Source organism: Palaemon carinicauda, chromosome 9, assembly GCF_036898095.1.
Source record: "Palaemon carinicauda isolate YSFRI2023 chromosome 9, ASM3689809v2, whole genome shotgun sequence".
In the NCBI taxonomy this organism is placed as follows: Eukaryota; Metazoa; Arthropoda; class Malacostraca; order Decapoda; family Palaemonidae; genus Palaemon; species Palaemon carinicauda.
Window position 1 is genome coordinate 65,519,972 of NC_090733.1, and position 25,978 is coordinate 65,545,949.

At 34.4% G+C, this 25,978-nt stretch overlaps 1 protein-coding gene across 1 annotated transcript in view; it reads right to left on the reverse strand.

Moving 5' to 3' along the window:
• Positions 1–25,978, reverse strand: part of Ptp69D (Protein tyrosine phosphatase 69D) — a 651,708-nt gene that overhangs the window by 154,624 nt on the left and 471,106 nt on the right. Inside the window, exon 12 of the mRNA XM_068380055.1 lies at positions 15,786–15,978. Coding sequence (XP_068236156.1) covers positions 15,786–15,978 — 193 coding nt within the window. The remainder of the gene's footprint in view (positions 1–15,785; positions 15,979–25,978) is intronic.

Genomic DNA, 25,978 nt, shown 5'->3' on the forward strand with positions numbered 1-25,978 from the left:
TCGATATAAAGACAGCTTTCACGTAACATTGAAACATTTGAGGAAGGTCAAAAGGCTCCACTAAAAAGTCTTAGACCCTCAATATGTATCGGATCTAAAGACTTCAAAGTACCTTTAGATCCTGATCCATATACTGTCATGGGCTACCATAATCTATTCTTGATAGATACTACCACTAGAGAGTTATGGGGTCTTATGACTGGCCAGATAGTACTGTACTACATTGGATCCTTCTCTCTGGTTATGGTTCATTTTCCCTTTCCCTACACATACACACTGAATAGTCTGGCCTATTATTTACATATTCTCCTCTGTCCTCATACACCTGACAACAGATAACCAAACAATCCTTCTTCACTCAATTGTTCAGTGGTCACTTTCCTCTTGGTAAGGGTAGAAGAGACTCTTTAGCTATGGTAAGGAGCTCTTCTATGAGGACACTCCAAAATCAAACCATTGTTCTCTAGTCTTGAGTAGTGCCATAGCCTCTGTATCATGGTCTTTCACTGTCTTGGGTTAGAGTTCTCTTGCTCTAGGGTACACTCGAGCACACTATTCTATCTTATTTCTCTTCCTCTTGTTTTGTTAAAGTTTTTATACTTTAAATAGGAGATATTTATTTTAATGTTGTTACTCTTAAAATATTTCATCTTCCTTTTTTCCTTACCTCACTGGGCTATTTTCCCTGTTGGAGCCCATAGGCTTGTAGCATCCTGCTTTTCCAACTAAGGTTGTAGCTTAGTAAGTAATAATAATAATAATAATAATAATAATAATAATAATAATAATAATAATAATAATAATAATAATAATAACAACAATAATAATAATAATGATTTGTAGATCATCAGTAAAATTTACCTCTTTGCATCCCATATTGTATTAGACAACTTTTTTATTAGGTTTAGAGCTTTATTACATGTAATATGATGTAAGATACAAGTGCTTTTAAACCCTTCACTACAAGGCAGTCGATCAGTTCTCAGTAGACATTTGTGATATTTGTCACCATCCGGTATGATTACACACTTACTCGTTTCCTACTATGCGAGCGGCATTTTTAGATTTATTTCAAAAGCAGGACTTCTGAAAACTGTTTAACTTTTCTAATAACATCTCAACTTTTAGGGTTTTAATTGAATATTCTTTTATTTTCTATATATAATAAATGATATCGGCGTCAATGACCTTAGATGTAGGGATGCCAGAAAATTTTAAATCAATCAATCAATTACACACTTACTCTCTATAATAACCTATATTTCCATGTTATTTTTTATGCTGATTATAGAATAAATTTTTCAAAAGTTTGCTTTATTTTCTATTGTACTTCACCCTAAACAGCCAAAATATTAATAAAATTCAATGTGAAGTGATTATAAAATAATTTTTCATACATTTGTTTTATATCATTTTACTATAAATAATGTTAAAGCACTGTGATTTGTTTAGAGAAAACTTTATATTCATTGAAGTAACTATGTTTTTCTGTAATAATTCCATGATAAATAACCATTATAACATATAAAACTACTCGTCAGTAATAATGGATTTTATGTTATACAGAAATGTAAACGAAAATATCTATTTGCTTCCTTTGACACTAGAAGTATTCTATAATGTATAATTATAAGGTATCTATGATAAAAAAAGCTCTATTTACATTTATTTTGGACGATTTCAATGCAGTCGTTAAATTTCGAGTAAGCACAAGGAATGACATAGGAGGCATGCTTAAAGACTTTACTGAAAGAAACAATCTTAAAATCATAAAAACCCTATTTTATAAAAAGGAACATAGAAAATAGACATGGAGAAACAAAAATTTAAATAGATTTTATTTTACGTGAAAAAGTCAATTTACTTAAAGATGTAACATTGTTAAACAAGTTAAAGTCAAGCGATTATAGAATAGAGAGAAGTCAAATTTGCTTAGATCTAAGAGAAAATAATTAATTTTGGGAAAAAAATAAACACTCCTGTAATAAGAGAACAATCTGATTAATTTAGTTAGCAGTACATAATAGGCGCTCCCAGCTGCATGATGAAATGGAAGCCAATAAAGAAGCAATGATCAGTAACTTAACAAATTATGTATTGGAATCAGTACAAGAGATAGGTAGAAGAGTTCTTATACGAGATCAAGGAAAACTCAGAAAGACCAAAAAACTAAGAAAGAAAAGATTGAAAATGATGGTAGAATCAAAGAGAAATGAAACAGAATTAGAAGAACTATCCAAAATGATAGATAAACTAAAAACCCTAAGATACTCGTAAACACAATCAGACCAAAACTGAGGAAACACTAAAGAAAGGAAGAAAGCATAAAATTGATGCAAAGACAACTTACAGCAGGGCACCTACAGATGTTTGCTTTAAAGGATGAAAATGGAAATATTATCTACAATAGATAAGGATTGATAAAATTGCAGCGTATTTCTATACAATGCTATACAATAGTGTTATAAGAAATAAATTCACCAACAGAAATAATGAAACACCTGAGCCAAGACAAAATGTAACAGTAGGATAAGTAAAGAAAGCATTAAAAACATGAAAAGAGGCAAAGCAACAGGAGAAGATGGCCTATCAACTGATTTAATAATAGATGGAGGATATTTCATTGTAGTAAAACTGGCTGAACTCTACACCAAAGGTTTGTAAGAATGCCCTACATCTACAGCTTGGAAAAACTTTATCATTAAACTAATTCACAAAAGGGGAGACACAAAAGACCTGAAAATTATCGTCCAAAATGATCATATTAGGCCGAATAGAAAGACAGCTAGAATTTAATCAACCAAGAGAGTTGGCAGACTTTAGAAATGGTTATTCAACAACTGACCATATCCATGTAATTACCAGCTAATGGAAAATTCAGCAGAGTATGACAAACCACTTTGTATGGCATTAACAGACTATGAGAAAGTTTTTGACTCTGTCCTAGCATCAACAGGAATGAAAACCGCAACAAGAAATAGAAGAATCTAATGTTAGAACACTTGAAGATATCTATACAGGAAGTACAGCAATCTTGAAATTACATAAAGATAGTGAGAACATTCTGATTGAGAAAGGAGTTAGACAGGGAGACCACATCTCTCCTAAATTATTCACAACATATCTAGAAGTTTTTAAAAATTTGGATTGGGAAAATGCAGGAATTAATATTAATGGGGAATACATTAAAAAAATTAGATTTGCAGCTGACATAGTTGTATTTAGTCAATCATGGGAGGAATTACAAAAGATTATAGAAGACTTGAATAGAGAAAGCAGAAATGTAGGACAAAAGGAATATGAGTAAAGTAGAACTAAAATAATGTTCAATGAAAATCCAGAGACAAAAAATATGAGTTATGGACGAGCCTCTGGAGATTGGTAATGAATATACATAAAGTAAATACATGAGAGAGAGAGAGAGAGAGAGAGAGAGAGAGAGAGAGAGAGAGAGAGAGAGAGAGAGAGAGAGAGAGAGATTTAGTTCATTAGACAAAATATTCGTTTGTTCTTCTGTCGTTCCACCTTGGGTGTGATCAACACTATGAACTGGATATTCCTGTTTTGGGTATTTCACGGGCTTGGAAATAGGGAATGCCCATATAAGAAAATTAAAAATATGGCATAGAATGTCAATAAATGGAAATAATGATAGCAGGCTAACTTTTCCTAAAGAAAACGATGAACAATACTAATACGAAATATATAACCAAGACATGAAAATAATATTTTGTAGAAATGATAGTTGAACCCAGCCACTGAATATTCAGTGCCGGTCCCAAGCCCGGATAAATTGGGAGGGTACGGTCATGACAGGCCTAACTAGCCAGTGTCCTAAATATATTTGCTCGAGAAACATACGTTATTCCTCTAGACAGATTTCAGGACCAAAGGATTTACGGGCACATCCTGACTAGGTACGAAAATGGACATGCACAATGGAAACTCTAATCTAAGAATTGGAACTATAAATCCCTGCACAATTAGGGGGGGGGGGAAGAGGAGGAGGTGATAATGCCGATGAAAGAAAGAAAATTAGACATCATTGGTCTTTGTGAAACTCGAGTGACTGGACAGGGCACAAAAATACTTCACGACAACTATCATCTTATTTTTAATGGAGGAAGAAAAGCAAAGCACTGAGCAGGTGTTATTTTGAGTGAAGAGATTGCTCATAATAGCGCATATCTTGTATATAAAATTGAAAGAACCCTAAGCTTTTCACTTTCTTTGGGATGACACAAGTTTTATTCAAGTTTATGCACCTCAACAAGGTTGGCCGCTGGAAAAGAATTCTATGAAAACCTGCAGGGAGTAAAAAATTCTGTACCTTACAGAGATAACATAATAATTCTTGGTGATATGAATGGACATGTAGGTAGTGAAAAATTAGGGATGAACAATATTATTGGATCCTTTGGTGTAGGTGATAGAAACAGGGAAGGTGAAAGATTATTAGATTTTTGCCATCAAAATGATCTTTCAACGATGAATAACTACTATAAACATAAAGAGAATCATAAGTGAACATGGTACAGATGGAATTCTACTTTGAACGATCATACTGACAGGTCAATGATAGACTTAGCATTGACTAATAATCAAAATCTATTCAAAGGCGTAAAGAAAATTCCTTCTGCATCGTGTGACTAGGATCACACACTATTACTTGTGAAATTAAAGCTGAGGAAGCCAAAAGTTAGAAGAGCCCAAGCTGTAACAAGATTCTTTTTGAAAACTTGAAGCAAGAGGAGTGTCTAGGTAATTAAAAACAAGCAATTAATATTGCTAAAGATGACTGGGAGAATACAGGCAATATAAATGATAATTTGTTATATTTTAAGAATGTCATTATTCGAACTGCAACAGATATTGTGTTGTGCAAAACCACTTATGGAAGAAGACGTAAGCAAACAGCTTGGTGGACTGAAGAACTACAGTTGGCAGTTAAAGAGAAAATGAAAAGATTCAGAAAATGGATGATAGACACGCCACACCGCAAATAGAAATAATTATAACACAGAAAGGGAAGAAGTTGAAAGGGTAAACAAGAATCATTTGACCAAATAGGAAATGATCTGAAAAATGATTTTAATGGTACAAAGAAACTTATATACTATTGACAAAAAATGATAGGAAAGTCACAACCCCTTCGTATGCAATTAAAGATGAGAATGGAGAAAACTTACTTAAAGAGCCAAGGGACATTGAGCCTAGGTGGAGGAATCCTTTTGAAAATCTACTTAACCCATATGGTCAAGATGATGAAGAATTTAAAGTTGACTATCAAGAGAATGACGGCGATGAGCCTGACTAAGGGGACCGTCCGGTATGGTGTTTTGACATAACTTTCAGAAATCGCAAATTGTTTTATTGTTTTTATGTATGCAGAAACATATCGTACATGGTCTCCAGAAGTTTCAGCCAGTATTTAAAAAAAAAAAAAATGATAAAGTGGTCTTTAAATGACAACGTCATCTTTACTGTGTCGTCTGCATGACTGAGTTTCACAATCATCTTTGCATGTTTATTTTTGCATATATAGCGATTTTTTTCACATATATTTTGAAATCTCGTACGTCTGCCAGAGATGGAAGTCATTGGTAGTGGGTAAGCGAATGCAAACTACAAACTACGAGAAGAAGAGCCATAGTTTCCAAAGACGTATAGAAGTTACGTTGCATGTGTGTTTGTTTACTTGCATTTTGTATGTACTGTATATTGTGTTTTCACAAAGTCCTAGTGAACTTTATAGAAAGCCAATGTTATCTAAGGTCAAAAAAAGAACAAAAAGTGAGCAGAGAGCAACAAAAAAGAACCAAAAAGAGAGGAAAACATGAAAAAGAGTACAAAGCCGGAACATTCTAACTAAAACTCTGGCAACAATTAGAGGATGCTGGCAACTCATGACATTCTTACACCAAGTTTTTTAGTAAACTTAGGGTTTAAATGCCTCGTTTAGGGAGCCTTCATGTAGCAATAAACAATAAAAGTAAAGTAAGGTTATCAAAATAATGTTATCTTGATTTTTAAAGAAAAAAACAAAAATTTGTAGCAAATCTTTGAGAATTTTGATTTTCCTTTTTCTCTTTTTTTCATGATTATTTTACATCTAGACGAAGAAAATTAAGAAAAAAAAAAATCTTTAAAAAAAAAGAGAAAGGAAAACAAAAAATCTTCAGTTAATGAAGTTTTGATGGTATGATTAGCATTACAATTGGTGTCATATTAGTAAAGAAAAATGTACCTGAATGTTTCTTCTTTTTTTTTTTCTTAATCGCAATTTTTGCTTACTAGAAAAGTTTTTGATCAAATGACTTGAAATTTTTGTATGATGAAGGTATCATATGTCTAAAACATATATAGATAAGGTGTATTTTGAATAATTAGAAAAAAAATGGAGGACATAGCGGACAGTCCCCTTAACCCCTTCAACTTCCTGCCTTGCTGTTTTGTTGTCAATGTCTTCAGCCTAGTATCTTCATCCATTTTCGGAATCTTTTCATTTTCTCTTTAAATGCCAACCGTGGTTCTTCAGACTGCCAAGCTGGTTGTTTATGTCTTCTTTCATAAGTGGTTTTGCCCAACACAATAGTTGTTGCAGTCCCTATAACGGCATTCTTAAAATATGACCAATTATTATTTATCTTGTTTGTATGTTCCCAGTCATCTTTAGCAATATTAATTGCTTGTTTATAATTACCAAGGCATTCCTATTGCTTCAAGTTTTGAACTAAAAATCTTGTTACACCCTAGGCTCTCCTAACTTTTGACTACAACTTTAATTTCACAAATACTAGTCTGTGATCCGGGTCACACGATACAGAAGGAATAATCTTTACATCTTTAAATAGATTTTGATTATCAGTCAATGGTAAGTCTACCAGTGACCTGTCAATATGATTGTTCAAAGCAGAATTCCATCTGTACCATGTCCACTTATTACTCTCTACATGTTTATAGTAAGTATTCATGATTGAAAGATAATTTTGTTGGCAAATATCTAACAATCTTCCACCTTCCCTGTTTCTATCACCTATACCAAAGGCTCCAATAATATTGTTCATCCCTAATCTTTCACTACCTACATGTCTATTCACATCGCTAAGAATGGTTATATTATCATTATAAGGTACAGAATTTTTCACTTGCTGATGGTTTTTATAGACATTTTCTGTTTCTTCCTGTAGCTGACCTTGTTGAGGTGCATAAACTTGAATAAAAATTATCCTGTGTGTTCCTAAAGCAAGTATTCTGATGCTATGTTTCCAGTTTCTTTAAAAGAAACAATAATTACTATGATATTTATGTGTTTAGTTCATACATACATATACCATGGCACTTCCCCCAATTTTGGGGGGTAGCCGACATCAAACAAATGAAACAAAAATAAGGGGACCTCTCCTCTTTACGTTCCTCCCAGCCTGACAAGGGACTCAACCGAGTTCGGCTGGTACTGCTAGGGTGCCACAGCCCACCCTCCCCCATTATCCACCACAGATGAAGCTTCATAACGCTAAATCCCCTACTGCTGCTACCTCCGCGGTCATCCAAAGCACCGGAGGAAGCAGCAGGGCCTACCGGAACTGCGTCACAATCACTCGCCATTCATTCCTATTTCTAGCACGCTCTCTTGCCTCTCACACATCTATCCTCCTATCACCCAGAGCTTCCTTCACTCCATCCATCCACCCAAACCTTGGCCTTCCTCTTGTACATCTCCCATCAACTCTTGCATTCAACACCTTCTTTAGCAAACAGCCATCTTCCATTCTCTCAACATGGCCGAACCACCTCAACACATTCATATCCACTCTAGCTGCTAACTACTTCGTTCCTAACCCTATCTACTCGAGATACACCAGCCATACTCATCAGACACTTCATCTCAAACACATTCAATTTCTGTCTCTCCGTCACTTTCATTCCCCACAACTCCGATCCATACATCACAGTTGGTACAATCACTTTCTCATACAGAACTCTCTTTACATTCATGCCCAACCCTCTATTTTTTACTACTCCCTTAACTGGCCCCAACACTTTGCATCCTTCATTCACTCTCTGACGTACATCTGCTTCCACTCCACCATTTGCTGCAACAACAGACCCCTAGTACTTAAACTGATCCACCTCCTCAAGTAACTCTACATTCAACATGACATTCAACCTCGCACCACCTTCCCTTCTCGTACATCTCATAACCATACTCTTACCCATATTAACTCTCAACTTCCTTCTCTCACACACCCAAATTCTGTCACTAATCGGCCAAGCTTCTCTTCCGCGTCTGCAACCAGTACAGTATCATCAGTAAACAACAACTGATTTACCTCCCATTCATGGTCATTCTCGTCTACCAGTTTCAATCCTCGCCCAAGCACTCGAGCATTCATCTCTCTCACCACTCCATCAACATACAAGTTAAACAACCACGGAGACATCACACATCCCTGTCTCAGACCCACTCTCACAGGAAACCAATTGGTCACTTCATTTCCTATCCTAACACACACACTACTACCTTTGTAGAAACTTTTCACTGCTTGCAACAACCTCCCACCAACTCCATATAAACTCATAACATTCCACATTCCTTCCCTATCAACTCTATTATACGCTTTTTCCAGATCCATAAACGCAACATACACCTCCTTACCTTTTGCTAAATATTTCTCGCATATCTGCCTAACTGTAAAAATCTGATTCATATAACCCCTACCTCTTCTAAAACCATCCTGAACTTCTAAGATTGCATTCTCTGTTTTATCCTTAATCCTATTAATCAGTACTCTACCATACACTTTTCCAAGTACACTCAACAAACTAATACCCCTTGAATTACAACACTCATGCACATCTCCCTTACCCTTATATAGTTGTACAATACACGCACAAACCCAATCTACTGGTACCATTGACAACACAAAACACATATTAAACAATCTCACCGACCATTCAAATACAGTCACACCCCCTTCCTTCAACACCTCGGCTCTCACACCATCCATACCAGATGCTTTTCCTACTCTCGTTTCATCTAGTGCTCTCCTAAATTCATCTCTTGTAATCTCTCTCTCATTATCATCTCCTATCACCGGCACCTCAACACCTGCAACAGCAATTATATCTGCATCCCTATTATCCTCAACATTCAGTAAACTTTCAAAATATTCCGCCCACCTTTTCCTTGTCTCCTCTCCTTTTACCAACCTTCCATTTCCATCGTTCAATGTCTCTTCAATTCTTGAACCAGCCTTCCTTACTCTCTTCACTTCTTTCCAAAACTACTTCTTATTCTCTTCATATGAATGACCCAGTCAGGTTACCTGCCCTCTTTGCCTCACTTACCTTGCGCTTTACTTCCACATTTTTCTCTCTATATCTTTCATACTTCTCTACACTATTACTCTGCAGCCATTCATCAAAAGCCCTCTTTTTCTCTTTCACTTTTACCTTCACTCCTTCATTTCACCATTCACTGCCCTTCCTCATGCTGCCCCCAACAAACTTCTTGCCACACACATCACTTGTAATCCCAACAAAATTTTCTTTTACTAACTTCCACTCCTCTAAATTGCCAGTTTCTCTTACTTTCCCTTCGTCATATGCCATTTTCAACCTTTCTTGATATTTACTTTTTACCCCCGGTTCTATTAGGTCATCAACCCTCACTAGCTCCCTTTTATATCTACCTACTCTATTCCCCCACTCTTTTGCTACAACTAATTTTCCTTACACCAATAAATGATCAGACATACCGTTAGCCATACCCCTAAACCCGTACACGTCTTCCAATCTTCCAAACATTCTTTTAGTTATCAACACATAATCCATTAATGCCCTTTCTACCACTCTTCCATTTGCCACTCTTACCCATGTATACTTATATTCATCTTTCTTTTTGAAAAAGCTAGAACTTATCACCATCTCTTGCTCAACACATATCTACCAGTGCCAGTCTCTCACCAATCTCATTTTCACCTGGTAAGCTATACTTCCCAATGACACCTTCTACCTCTCCAGCGCCCACTCTAGCATTTAAGTCACCCATGACAACTAAATAATTCCTTCTACCCAGTCTTTCTCCACACCTAGTTAATTCATTCCAGAACTCATTCCGCTCTTCTTCACTTTTCTCACAACCTGGTCCATACGCACTGACAAAAGCCCAACATTCCCTACCCAACCTAACCCTTACCCACATTAACCTAGATGATATCTCCTTCCATTTCACTACTCTACCTGTCATCCATTCACTCAGCAATTAAGCCACACCTTCTCTTGCTCTTCCCCTTTCAATCCCAGACACTCTGCCAGACATTTCACCAAACATCACGTCACCTTTCCCTTTTATCTTTGTCTTACACAAAGCCAATATATCCAACCTTCTATTCCTAAACATACTTCCAATCTCACATCTTTTACTCTCTATCGTACTACATCCACGCACATTCTAACACCCCAAAACTAGGGTGCGGGGAGTAGTCACTCTCCCCCCAGCTCCACCTCTTTGATGTCTCACAGGATTATAATACAGGAGAGGGGATTCCCAGCCCCCTCGTCCCGTCCCTTTTAGTCGCCTCTTGCGACACGCAGGGATACGTTGGCGCTATTCCAATTGTTTTTATGCCCCCGCAGCCACAGGGGGCATAGTTTATACATGAGCTATATTTCTGTTTAAGAAAGTAGAGATAAAAAAACCTGACTTTTAATAATATTACAATTTTATGTAGAGTATTCGTCATTGAGAAAATATATACATACCATCTATGTCATCTCTTGGCAAAAATGTAAATAATCCTATTTGAATAAAAGCGAATGATTTTACTGTAAAGATGAAATTAATCCTTATTTTTAACTTACCTAAAACACATAACTACAGTATATGATTTTACTGATCTTATTAGTACGGTATATGTTTTTAAGTCAATCCTTCCAAACTACTGTGTAAGTAGAAAAAATTGTACGATGAATGAAATACAAGCAAAAAAGCTGTCTTTTGTTCGGTTGTTATTGTGGCTACATTATATATGCGTTCATGTAAATATTATAACGTCACTAATGATACTTTTATCATTATCTTTTAATTTTCTAAATTATTGAAGTAGAATGTGATAAATATTATTACTGGGTTATTGTGGATGTTGGACAGATTCCCTACTGTCTTACAGAAGACGACACCGGAACATCAGGGATTGCGTCATACTAAGAGATAGTTGTGTAGAACTTATGAAAATGGTTAGTGGTCGTTGTATAAAATATATACAGTACAAATAGGTTATCTTAAATTGTGCTGTATAAATACTGTACAACATAGAATTACAAAAATAGGAAACACCTACAGTACAGTCAAGCTTTACTGTGGTGATAGTAGTATATCACAGTAATATACACTACAGTATCAGCGAGTGTTATACAGTATTAGTAGATAGGAACAACTATACTGTGATAGAAACCAAGTAAAAACTATATTAGGCAGTACTTAGTAGGTTAATTATCCAGGCATAGGCAATGGACGATTACGAAAATATCCTGATACTTCTTGCGTGACTTCATACAAAAAGTCTGTCTTCTGAGAGATGTTAAATAGCTTCCACTCATGACTCTGAAGCAATGCTGGCATTACGGTAATATAGGGTTGATATACAGTCTATACGTACAGTATGGAATTACGGTACGATAATTTTACCAAGGTATAGTACGGTACAATTCCAGTACGCAAAATGGGCAAAATTCCTTCCCTCTAACAAATAAAATCTTAGTTTACGAATAATATTAGCATGACGATATTGTTAGTTGTAGTGAGCAATTCTTTGCTCCAGGTGGTACAACAAAACTTAACAAAAACACAGCATTTGATTATACCAGCTGATATCTCTCTCTCAGGTGTTATATAATACTTACATATAGCAGAAGAAACCAAAATCTTTAATTTAAAAATTGTCAAATAAATACGACACAAAAAAAATTCATACTGAGAGAGAGAGAGAGAGAGAGAGAGAGAGAGAGAGAGAGAGAGAGAGAGAGAGAGAGGAAAATCTTTCATCTAAAAATTGTCAATAAGAGAAAAATTTATACTCGGAGAGAGAGAGAGAGAGAGAGAGAGAGAGAGAGAGAGAGAGAGAGAGAGAGAGAGAGAGAGGTTTATATACCCTGTACTATACAAGGATAGATTTATATAAAGAAAATCTGTACTCTTTAAAACATGACAGAAAAATATCTCACTCAATACCGAAAATTAGGCTAATCATTGCCGATAAACAAACCTAGCTTACGTGTGAAAACCTTGAAAACTCACAGGAAAACAAAAAATACAGCTTTTATATATACTGTACAACATAAAAATAATGCTTTAATATACCATCATTAACACTACCATTAAAATTATCAAAAGTTTAGAGAAATATAAAGGTTGCCAAGAATATAACCACAACTCCATGTTCACATTATGTCAGCTGGACTCTGGACTCGCCTAAGTTAAAAGTTGATTTCATTGTTATGGAATTCTTCCTCAAATAAGCTATTTATTATGAAATTTAGCCAATAAAATGTATGGTAAATATGGTTTGGTTACATTTATTATTAGTCACCGTATCTAGGCCTATCAATATACTTGAAAAGCCAGTACGTTTGACAAGCAGACTTTGAAAAAAAAAAAAAAAAAAACACAGACACACACTCTCTCTCTCTCTTAACAAATGAAATTTTTGTTTCTTTACAAAGTCTCAATAAAAAGCTATACTAAGAATAAATTTGAACTTTATTTCATATCTTCGATGATAAGTTGGGCTTAAAATACAACATTAAATTTCATCAGCTGATCTTTAGTTTTATTCGACATTATAACGTTTAGGTAGTGAAAGAAGTTTTAAAATAATTCTGGTTTCCCGATGTTAAGCTTCATTTATTTATTTTTGTACTTCTTTATTATCAACTTAAGGTATATTTTAACACGGCAATTACCAATTACTGTTATTTTGGTTTTGCCGTCTCCTTTAAACGTTCCTTGTCCTTTAGCATCGTAGAAATAGTAGAATGTGCCAAGCTCATATCACTTGGAATTGAATGAATTTTCATTCCACCTTCATGTTGTTTTATTATTTCTTATTTTGTTTAAATGGTACAGTAATTGATCTTCTTTGCTTCTTAGCAGATCCTGAAGGAGTTAAACTCTTCCTTTTCTCTGACAATTTGAAAAAATACAGGAATATACATTTACGTGGGAGTAAAATCATACGATCAAATGCTACATCAGATGTAGGAAAGAACATGTGATACTGAGAGCGCTATTGACAGTATTGAGTACTGATATGAGAGATACACTGCCAGTAGCCTCTGCCAAAAGCATCGAACACAACATGCATGCATTTACGCACAAGACTATGCTGCAACTGCACATTCGTAACTTTGAAAGATGGTCATTAAATAAATATCAGTTACAAAAAATGACATATCTTTGAATTAATGTTGTGCGAGAGGTTGTTCTATGAGGAGTACCTGTACACTGTACATACAATTATAAACTGTGATAAAAACTAAATAAAAAAATATTAGGCAGTATTTACCATGTTATTCATCTGCTAGAGCACCCGCTAGTAGGCAAGGGACAGTGACGTGTTATGTTAGGATTTGACCCACCCCAGGGCAACCCATATTCGCGATTTTTCCCTCATCGCGCCTGTCTCTGTAACCCAACCCTTGTGTATAACCAAATTCTTTGGGGGTAGGGGTAACCTTTGTCTACATTTACCCCCATGTGTACAAACACTGTACTTAACAATGCATATTCAGTGTTTTTTTTTTTTTTTATGTAAAAGAAATATATCAGGACACTTTTCACAAATTTGGGTAACAGCTAAATGGGAGGCCATTAGATTTGCCTTTGAACCCAAAAAGGATTTTTAAACAAAATTTACTAAATTATGCATTTTTTGCTTAAAACAAAGCTTAAGACAATGAACTACCAGTATACTAAGAGGGTATGAATTGTATCTGTATATATCAATCAAATGTAACTTAGTATGTTATTCCATATACCATTATTACTTAAATTTTGGCCAAATAGTACCAAACCATGATCATCTTTATGCCGGTTCAGAAAAAAATATACCTGTTCTGATAAGTGTTACCCAAAGTTTTTTGAAGGTTCTCATCACATAGAATAGGAAATAATCAATTCTGCCCGTACATGAGAAATGTAGGCTACACGAAAACCCCCCAAGAGATCTGACAAAAAGACAAGATCAGACTGATAACTCATTTGGCTTCCCCATGTCTGTGACCAGTGTCTTTAAAACTAACGCTTGTAGATCAGTAAAGGTCACTCCTGGACTTTAGAAACTCATCAGGAATACAAGTCTGAGAGAACCCCAAAGGTGGTTTCCCTTGACATGACTTCGCCAAGCACTGACAAAGGTTCTCCACCCTTGTCATCAGACTTTGACCTAGCTGAAATATCTAGTCTGGCCACACAAACCCAAGGATTGGAAGACCTGATGAGTGACCTTGACAGTTGTGAAAATCCCATGCCTGCCATGCCTGAAGTTTGGAGTTTGGTCATTTATTGCCACAGCTATTCCACTCTTTAAAAACTTTCTGCTTTAGCAGTTATGTATCAAGAGGCACTGCTTTATAGATGGTTGATTTAAGCTGGTACCTTGAAGGAATGCTTTCTCTGACTTAAGAGAAGTCCTATTGACACATGATGCACTACTGTATTTCATGGATTGTACTACAGAGAGCATGAACTCCAATAGAAAAGCTAATTTCTATAAGGCTACATGGAAGGAAGTAGAGATTTTTAAGATTTCTGTGATCCGTCTATAAAGTCCTTGGTATCATGCAGCTCAGCCTCATCAACACCTGATGGGAAAGAGCTTAGGGTTTGAAGACAATTAGTTAGTATATTATATATAATGGTTTTATATATGGTGCATTTGACCGAAAAAAGGTTTTATCTTCACTGTTACTGTCTATTTTCCAGTTTCTTACTGAATTACCTGTTGTATCAACCACCTGTGTATATCACATGTACTGTACAGTATGTGTTTTCTAGATGTGGGCATAGTTATTGTCGTTTTGTCTTTGCAAGGTAATGAATGAGAACAACCAATGTGTTAAAACTTTTGTAAAAATAAACCACTTTGTATGTCACCAAACATGTTTTGTTGTTGTAATGCATAGGATTTAGACACGAGTGAAATATATTCTTTTAATAAAATTAATTTTTGCTTCTATCTTGAAACTTATACAATTACAACCCTCTGGACTGCACATGCCATTTCCTAAAAATTAAAAATAAAATAGCTTACTTGCAATAGAACCAAAGTAGTAATTTGGGGAACAGGTTCCTGACCCCGGAAACGATTAAAATACTGCATAAAAATAATGCATTTTCAGCATTGCATTAGAGAATTTTCTAGGATATTTATTTCTTCTAAGTACTGTTCTTCACGTATACCTGTGTCCTGAATCTGCTATCCAAGCTAACTAAGGACTAAGATGTAACAAATAATTTAATGAATAGGAGATATCAGGATTTCATTGACAAAAACTATGTAGTCCAGGGTGCACTGTGATATGCATCTGACGTTTCTATTCTATTACTTTGAGATAATTAGCCTCTCTACAAACATCTTGTCCTTATATCACCCAGAATAACACTTTTTGCTTCGTAAAAGACACATTTTCCTGAACATACAGGTTTAAAATAAATTTTGAGTCTTTTGCTTATTCTTAGTATAGTACCTGTTATAGAAATGAAAAACACTCAAAAGCCAAACCTGCAATGTATGAGAAGAGGTCCTTTGTCATTTGAATAGGCTTCATTTATCCGCCGAAGAAATGAAAGAACACCAGTCGGATGTTCAGGAGCAATAAAATCCTTCCAAAGAAGATAGTGATACTGCTGAACATCTAGACTTTGCGAATCTTCTCCTTCTCCCCACTCCGCACGTAGTGTTCTTACCATATAATCTGGTGAAAAAGGTATATTTCATAATGAAAATTATTAGAAAAATTGTACAAATATAACAGGATAATCAATTATTATACTTGACTGATTTATTGCTTATAAAATATAAACTAAATCTGATATTAAGCTTATGAAGCTGAATAACATTACGAAGCAGTATCTGCATGTTAAACGATGTACAATTATCAAGTCAAGTACAACAGTCATGGAAAGAGGAAGAACCTTGTGATAATTATTCATAGTTTCCTTGAAAATAATACAGTTATTTTTAATTCTTATTTGAAACCTTTTTAGAATTGTATTTGCTTTGTACATAAATTCAAATTATGTCCATTAATTAATAAGGAGTTTAAATGTCAATATCATATCCCTTGATCTGTACTTAAACCTATTCAGAGAGCTGCATTTAAACTTCACTGTGCAATCTTACATAGTTCTTGATATCTATCAAATACAACAACAATTCTTTGATTTCCTTCACCTTCATTTAAAATCTTGGAAAATAAATCCTTAGCAATTTACCCAAATGTTGTATAAATTCTTTTTTTTTTTTTAAACAAAATATATAACATAAATAATTGTTGCAGAATGCTTTGGAATAGATTCAGCTATGGGCTCATCCTTTTGCAAAAGGTTTCTAAGGACTTTGTTAATTTGATGAAGTCCCTCCCTTAAGTATTTAGCAACACTTAAGGGACTTCGTCAAATTGGGTAAATTGCTAAGGAGGAGGGCTATAGAATTAGACAAAACTTCTTGCATATTGTGATATGACGATGATTTTACCAAATTAAGCTCGATCAACTTTCAAAGTGACTGCTTTATTTTAACTCTTGTTTAGTGATCATTTAAGTAATCATATGATACCTTTTCACGCTTCCTGGCTTAAGACTGAATCATGAAGTGCCTTCTATTATTTGCGTATCTTATTTTATTGTTTCGTTTATGGCTTTATCTATTGGCATACATCCTAAAGTATTTGTTTCTAACATTTGGACAGAGAACTGGCCCGTCAAAACCTGTCATATACTTCAAGATGGTCTTTTTCTAAATAGAGTAGTACTTTTGTATACAAGTTTAACCCTTCTAGGAGCAAGTTCATAACCCAAAATGCTTGTAAACCGAAACAAATTTTCCCATAAGAAATAAAGGGAATTCCCTCGATGCATTACAAAAATTCATAAATACACATATAAACTTATTCTTAATGGTTTGCAATGGTAATTTTTGAACAATTTATAACCCCTAACACAACAAATAAATACAAATTAATTCACAATGAAAAACATAAATAAGAGAGTAGAACAATTTAACTGGTATGAAAGTTACATTAAAATGTGTACAAGGTAATGTTCCCTCCTAGTCTGATGAGAAGCTGTGAAGCTATGTCCGCATCATTTTTCATGTGACCCTCATTATTCACAAGTTTTATTTTCGCGGTACAGATGGCCGTATAGCCAATTACATAAAAGCTTATGTATTCATGGGTACGTAGTGCTGCTTACGGCCCAAAATTTTCAAACTGGGTGCGCTCTTTTGCATCCAGTCTTCTTCGCTCTGTTTCCCCCCTGCACAACGAAGTGATGAAAAAGAAATATACATGACAGCTTTATAGCAAACACATGTAAACTACTCAGTGATAAATACTTTGCATAGAAATTCTAATAAGAAAAATTATCAAAAGAGGTTCATACGTATATTATGTTTACGTAATATAAAATGTTGATGAAAAATACAAAGTTTCCTTAGTTTTTTTTTATTCAAGGCCGCTCGTGAATGGCAGAGGCAAGGGACAGTGACATTGCCCTAGTAAGCAGGACAATACCCTAGAGACTGACCACATATATGATCAGCACCCAAGCCTACTCTCCACCCAAGCTAAGATCAGGGAGGGCCAGGTAATGGCTGCTGATGACTCAGCAAGCAGACCTATAAGTTCCCTCAAAACCCCCTCCTTAGCTCACAAGGATGGTAAGATTGCAGAAACTAAAGGAACTAACAAGTTTGAATGAATGAATGAATGATTTAAAGTTTTCATTCATTCATTCATTCAAACTTGTTAGTTCCTTTAGTTTCTGCAATCTTAGCGGGACTCAAACCCCGTCTGACGATCACCAGGCAGAGATGTTACTAATAAGGCAACAAGAAGCTGTAAAGTCATTCAAATAAAGAATCTCTCTCTGCTATGAAAAAGGTAAAGGTTTAGAAATTGTATGATCATTATTTAATTATTATTTGCTTGAATAATCTATTAAATTTTTTTTATTTAAATGAGGAAAAATAAGGAAATTAGAATTTAGATGGATATTACGATAATCGGTAACTTCCTTATTTGCTAACGTAAAAATTTGCGTTTCTTTTTTTTTTTTTATTAAAGAAAGCTTTTTAAAATTGCCATCACATGATGATATAAAATTTGTTCAATTATAATACTCAGATTTTGACATGCTTGATGCACCACATCAAACAGGAAATGAAGTTTAATTACGTCTCTCCAAAGAAGTTGCGTTAGGTGATAAATCAATCAAGGCGATCATCCCTTTTTATTTTGTGACCATGGAAATTTTCTAATAAATTCAAGGGGACTGGAAATTACAGAGGGACATATTTCATGTTCTTATCATATGCTATGCTTAAAAAGATCGATTTTAAAATAAAATTAAAATTTTTCTGATAAGTAATAAGACAGAAAAATTTCTTTATAAAATAAATAAATAAACGTATGCTTTCAGGGGATCTTTCATAGGAGGGTGTAGTGTAAGACTAGGCACATCTGAAGACAGTAACAAAGGAAGAACATTCAGGTTTAATGGCATAAATTCTCTATAATATACAAAATTTGTATAAAAAAATCAACACAAATTATTATAGGAAATACAGTAAAAAGAAATTAAGGATAATGACCAATAAGAAAGGTATACTGTAATGAACAACAAATGCGTGAATAACAGGAATAAACAAAAAGAAGGAAGAATGTAAGATAAAATATATTTTACCAATTATGGACCAATGTCTTGTTTTCTTCATTCTAGTTCTTTAAACTAAAAGGTCTGTTATTTATTATGCAAGAAGGTATCAAAGTAAAATTCAGTGTATTTCTGTTAGTATTTCTTGAGAAAATTTAAAACAATAAATTTTTCGAAAGCTTATGATATGTAGATTCAGATAATCAATGTTGCCATTTACAACGAGATACTTATGGCGGCCATATTGGGACTTTAAAAATGGGCGCTGAAAATAAGAGATACTGCCTTACCTCTGCTTCTAATAATCCTATGTACAGTATTACAACAAATAGTCAAAACTTACTGTTTAAAGGCCAAGGAATCCATTTTCTAATTTCAATAGTTATAATTTGCGAGTGTATGGCTGCAGCTTGAATTTATCAACATATGGCCTTAGACACTTGCATAAAAGCTGTGATATCTGCAGCCATACAGCTCATGTTCTGAAAGCATTAAAAAAAAAGTAAAACCAATCAGTTGTCAGACTGGCTCATAATCTCCAATGCAAGACCCTAATAGAAGAAAAACTTATGCATCCTCTTCTAAGATGGAAATCTGAGAAATCTTTCAGTGCTATGCTCATGTCCCTTTTGAATTATCTTGACTATGTTGAAACAATCATAATTTTTGTTGATTGATTGATTGATTCGAGGTTTTCTGGCATCCTGACATCTTGATTTTTGTTGAAGCCTCAAGGAACAATGGTCTCGCTCTCCACTCAGAAGCAGGTGAAGCCCTGAATAAGATCTTTGCCTTTGCTACACTGCACACATGTATGAGATGAAAAAGCTCCAAGCACCTGTGAAGAACTCCAGAATGGCAACCTATCCATCACAAAAACCTCAACTCCATTTATATCCTTAGGTGCAGATCATGCTTGCAAACAAGTTGATAAGTCACTTAAGGTTCATTTAGGCCTTTCATGCCAACATAAATCAGAGGCATCCAGATGTGAGTACAAGCAGGATTCAAAAAGAGTTTGAAGATGTTAAAGAGATAAAAACTTCTTTTCTAGGTTATGCAAATCCCTTTGCTGCTGAAGGTGAGAAACTGCAAATTCATCACCAAAGCAAACATTCCTCAAAAGTATGACAGATAGATCCTAGAAGCACACAAACATGGACAGAGATTATATGAAACATAAGGAGCAAATAAATGGCGATCTCAGTCTGTAGGTCCTCATGAAAAATGTGAAAAACGTGGCGTTTGTCTAGAAACAAAGAGCAATCCATTAAGATAAGTGACCACCATTGTTATCAAATAAACCAGACTTGTACAACCGTTTTGTAGTGTTTACTCCGTCAAACAGAAATCAATCACAAAAATGTCATTGTTACTTTTGAGTTCACACTTACTCCTAGAACATTCTTTGCCCTTGATGGGTCACTGCTCCAATGCAATGACAAATAAGGGCTTTTATAATGACTCCATACAGTGGTGGACAACTCTCAGACTGAAGAATCAAATGCAGAACATTCACCACCATCCTCAAAGATTACTATTGTTGAAGGAATGGTAGTTGTGAATAAGACGGCAACAAAACCTGCAACAGTTAAAACATTGAAAGACTTCGATAAATATTTCAATGACAAAGTCGTGACCTCGACATGAGAATCTGATTAAGGTGGCAGGCCGGCTAATGCCGTATTTTAAGGACAGGATTTTGACATTCATACCACTTAAGGTGACTTAGCACATCTCCAAACTCCATAGGATTTTTGCCTCTGTGATGCCAGGGCAATTTTTCCTGAAACAATGTTTTTCAAATTCTATCTCCTTTCTTAATACTTAATATTAAGAGCTGGGATTACTCCCCTATATAGACCTGATGTAGACCTCCAATAAAATGCATTTTTTTTTCTAAAAGTCCTTTTTATAGCTAGATATGATTTTTTTATTATGGTTAAAAAATAAACCGTATAAACCACAGAAAAAAACTAAGAAAATAAATATGAGACATAAATTGGAAAAAGGGCTCAATTTTATTGTTTTATAATGCCTTTCTATATTATATACAAAATTTCAATCAAATATCTTTAAAACCAAGGGAAAAGATAGAATTTGAAGGTCAATAAGTATAGTTTTGAGATGCGGGCATTCAAAGTTTTTCTTTATATTCTAACAAAGACAATATTAACAAACCATGATTATTATAAAATTTGTTAATTTTTTAATATTAATAAACCAAAACAATGTTATCTATCATAATTTAACCATAAATGAAGATCCCTTTGCTCAATATCATGCTTCTTTAGGCTCCTGGTTGCTCCTTCATCCACAACTCACTCACTCTCTCCTTCACTAACTCAGCTAATTTCACCCATATCATCCACTTTTGAACTTTTATTAGAGAGAATTTTCTTCTTCCTTATATTAGGGAGATTATGAAATTGTCTTTTCCTCTTTGGCATGATGAAATTCTTGCTGAAACTAAGAAAAACAGACATAAAAGCAAGTAAATGTCAGAGGTCAAACTCAAAAGTGTCCTCTTAGGTTTGTGCTAGCACTGGAGGCTGAGGAGTGTAATTACTGTGCAATACATCATCTTGTGACTTGTACCATCTATACAGATGCCACTGCTCACAACTTGTTTTATATTGAAATGAAATATTTATCAAAATTTACATTAACAGAATACTGCATTGTCTTGTAGGAATCAATGTTTTTGGTTTACAGAGTTACTTTTACTAATTATCCTGCAACTATGAAAGTAAGAGGAATTTTGACAAAGTATCTCGTACATGCATTCTCCATTGCCATACAAAGCTCAGTAAATTTTTTCAGGATTTTGTGTTTTTCGTCCTATACCCCCATATATTGGCATATCGGCCGGGCCCCTTAAGTGTTTGTTGTCTCTGATATATACAAAGATGACTACCTGAAACAGAAAACCAGAGAAAGAGACAAAATGGAAAGAATTCAATCTACTATAAAACTATTGACTTGAAAATCACACAATCCCAAAAAATCCTTCCCCTCACATCCGAACACCAAAGCCGACTCAATTTTGCATCTTGCTAATGCCATTTTGATTCACAATAGAGATTAATCAAAATTGGTTGCGGCATCGGCTTGAGGAACCAGTTCCAATAAGCAATATTTTCAGTTCCAGGACAACAATCAAGAGGAGGCTGACACACTGATAGTATGCCTTGAAATGAATCTTTAGTCCTGACAATGATGGTCACATCACACTATCCAATCTTGTGCAAGAATACTGCATCACATGAAGTTCAGGTAGAGCCCATCTGGAAAGCTTCATTTCCTAACAAAGTGAAGGCTTTGTATGTATTCTTTACTCTCACTGGCACTGATAACTTAAGGGTATTTTCAGGCATTGACAAAACCAAATAGTTTCAACAATACATGAAAGTTGACAGTGACAATCAGAGCACTATTGGCCCTTCCTAATAATGGCAAGTTGACACATATGATGGATGATCTTACCAGCTTTGTTAGCTCTGAGACAGTATTTGTTTAGCAAGTGTCTTACAGAGCGTAATGCCTTGCCTCCAACTATCATAGCCCTTGAGGAACAATTGAAGCATGTGCATCTACATTGTAGAGTTAAACATCAAGCTGATTACAAGCAACATACATTGTTTGGTTCTTTTGAGTTTGGTGAATATAATGATGCAAATGGACATCTTCAAACAGTTTAAAGATTACTCATGAATGGCAGAAGCAAGAGACAGCGATATTGCCCTAGATACTGACCATATATCCATATGATCATCAACCAAGGCCCCTCTCTACAAACACTAAGGCCAGGGAGGGCCAGGCAATGGCTGCTGATTGCCTGGCAAGTAGACATATAGGTTACCTAAAACCCCCTTCCTTACCTCACAAGGATGGTGAAGTTACACACCTACAAGAAACTATCCAGTTTGAGTGGGAATCTATCTCCCATCCAACAGAATGTCAGGAAGGAACGTTTCCAATTAGCCATCACAACACAACACAGAAACCTACTGCACCAGAGTCAATGACAAAGAAAGTCAGGGGACAGTGTAGGACACCGTACATCTCATTGGTGTTCCTGCTGGAAAAAAAATCTCAATGTACTGATCTCTGTATTTGCAGTGACGAATGTGAAAATGAGGTGGACACCAATACCCACTATATTTGTAAAAGTGATGATGAACTGTAATGTATTCATATCCTGGTTGTTGTTATATGTTGCTTTTAACTCGCTTGCCAAACCAATTATTTTGTTAAATGTATATGATACACATCATATATATATATATATATATATATATATATATATATATAATATATATATATATATATATATATATATATATATATATATGTAAATATATATATATATATATATATATATATATATATATATATATATATATATATATATATATATATATATATATATATATATATGTAAATATATATATATATATATATATATATATATATATATATATATATATGTGTGTAAATATATATATATATATATATATATATATATATATATATATATATATCACCATCTCCTCCAACACCTACTGACGAATAGGGCCTCGGGTAAATTTCGCCAGTTGTCTATCTTGAACTTTCAATTCAATACTTCAATCATCATCTCCTACTTACCGCTTCAGTCCTCAGCCATGCAGGCCTGGGTCTTCCAACTCTTATGGTGCCCAGTTAAACATTTGGTGAACTAATCCCTCTTGTGGAGTGCGAAGAGCATGCACAAACCATCTTCATCTACCCTTCACCATAATCTCATCCACATATGGCACTAGAGTAATCTCTCTTATAGTTCTATTTCTAATCTTGTCCTTTAGCTAGGTACGTAGTAGATCGCCCTGCATATAGCAGGACACGGACTCTTGCGTTGGCAGCACGTAGGTAAGGTAAGGATGTGAAGGTGGTTGGTTATGTATGTGAAGAAGGTAAGGTTATATAAGGATGATGATGGGATGGATGGGAAGATGAATGTACCATGAGGACCGTGATAGGAGCAAGGAGCTCAGTAGAGGCACTGCAAAGCAAATGCCATTCCCCAAACCCGGATCCTCATCAGTCCTGGATAAATTTGATTTATTCTTATTTCAAAGGTATTGAAAAAAGTAATAATCCTGTCCTGCCATTTAACTCCCAATATTCTTCTGATGGCTTTGTTCTCAAATCTACTAAATCTTTTGGAAATGGTTTCATTGTCTAACATGATTCATGTCCATACAGTAACACCAATCTCACTAAACTGATATGTAGTCTGATCTTAATATGTATTTCAGGCGATTTGATATCTAAATTCTATTCAACAAAGCCATTGTCTGATTTCCTCTCTTCACTCTAATTCTAAAGACACTATTGGAGATCGTAGTTCCTAAATACCTAAATGATTCTACCTCATCAATCCTTTCTCCTCCCAATGATATTTCATCCTCCATTGCATATTTTGTTCTCATCATCATTCTTCTATATATATATATATATATATATATATATATATATATATATATATATATATATATATATAAATATATATATATATATATATATATATATATATATATATATATATATATATATATATATATATATATATATATATACTATATATGTATATACTGTATATGTGTATACAGTCAAACCTCTACTTACGAAAGAATCGGCTTACAAAATTTTCACTTCACGAAAGGAGATGCGAAGAATTTTACGACTCGGATCACAAAAAATGTTTCGGACAACGAATGGCAGTACGGAGCTTGAGCCCGACCGTATCCGTAAACTCGCTACCATCCTCCTGCATTCCCATTGGTTATCTCCCGACTCAGATGTTAGTTACCACCATGAGATCCTGCTCTCCTATTGGTCGGCATTTACTGTACTGTATCCCATTGGGCATCTACACATTCTATGTATTCTCGTTCCAGCAACGGTATCGTACGCATTTACTTAGTGTTTGTGATTTTGCTTTTGTAATAATTTTACAGTACGTACTGTTATCGTGTGTGATACTTACCCTACATCATTGGCCATGAGTCCCAAGAAAGTCGCTGATGTCAAGGGAAAGAAGAGGATGATGTTTTCCATGGAGATGAAGATGGAAATAATCAAGAAATACGACACTGGCATGCGGTTAAGTGTGCTCAGGAAAATTTTAAGAAGCAGGCAGAAACAAGCTTCTTTGGACAAATATTTTAGTAAGATGCCTTTGGTAGAAGCAGACCAAGCGCCAGCTAAGAAACGAAAGTGGCAGTGATGAAGAAAATATGTAGTGTAATTAAATTTAGAAAATAGAAAATGTAAAGTGAAAAAAAAAATAGAAAAAGGAAAATATAAGGAAATTTTAATGTGTTAATATTTCCTGCCATTTATGGATGCGTTTTCTAAAATTGTTAATGCTTTCTGTCATCTATAAATCTGTTTTGTAAAGTTAGGTGCTTACATTTTCTGCCACTTGTACGTAAACGTTTTCCGCCGCTTTCATCCTCCTCTACCGCCCCGCACTTCGCTCTCGGACATCGCCTCATTCCAAAGGTAAGGTTCCATATTTTTTTTACTTTATTTTTACTATCTGCTCTAATTAAACACTTCTTTTTCAGAATATTAATGTTAATTTATTATTAAATAATCAAATTACAGTACTTATCATATATTTCGTACTGTTTAGTGGCAAATATCCTTTTTATAATCATTTAAAGTGGTGTTTTTCTAGGGTCTGGAACAAATTAGGCTGTTTACATGTAAAAGGTGACTCACTACACGAAAAATATCACTTTACGAAAGCCCTTACGGAACCAACTAATTTTGTGTTGTGAGGCATCACTGTATGTATGTATGTATATGTATATATATATGTATATATATATATATATATATATATATATATATATATATATATATATATACATATACATATATATATATATATATATATATATATATATATATATATATACATATATATATATATATATATATATATATATATATATATATATATATATATATATATATATATTTCTG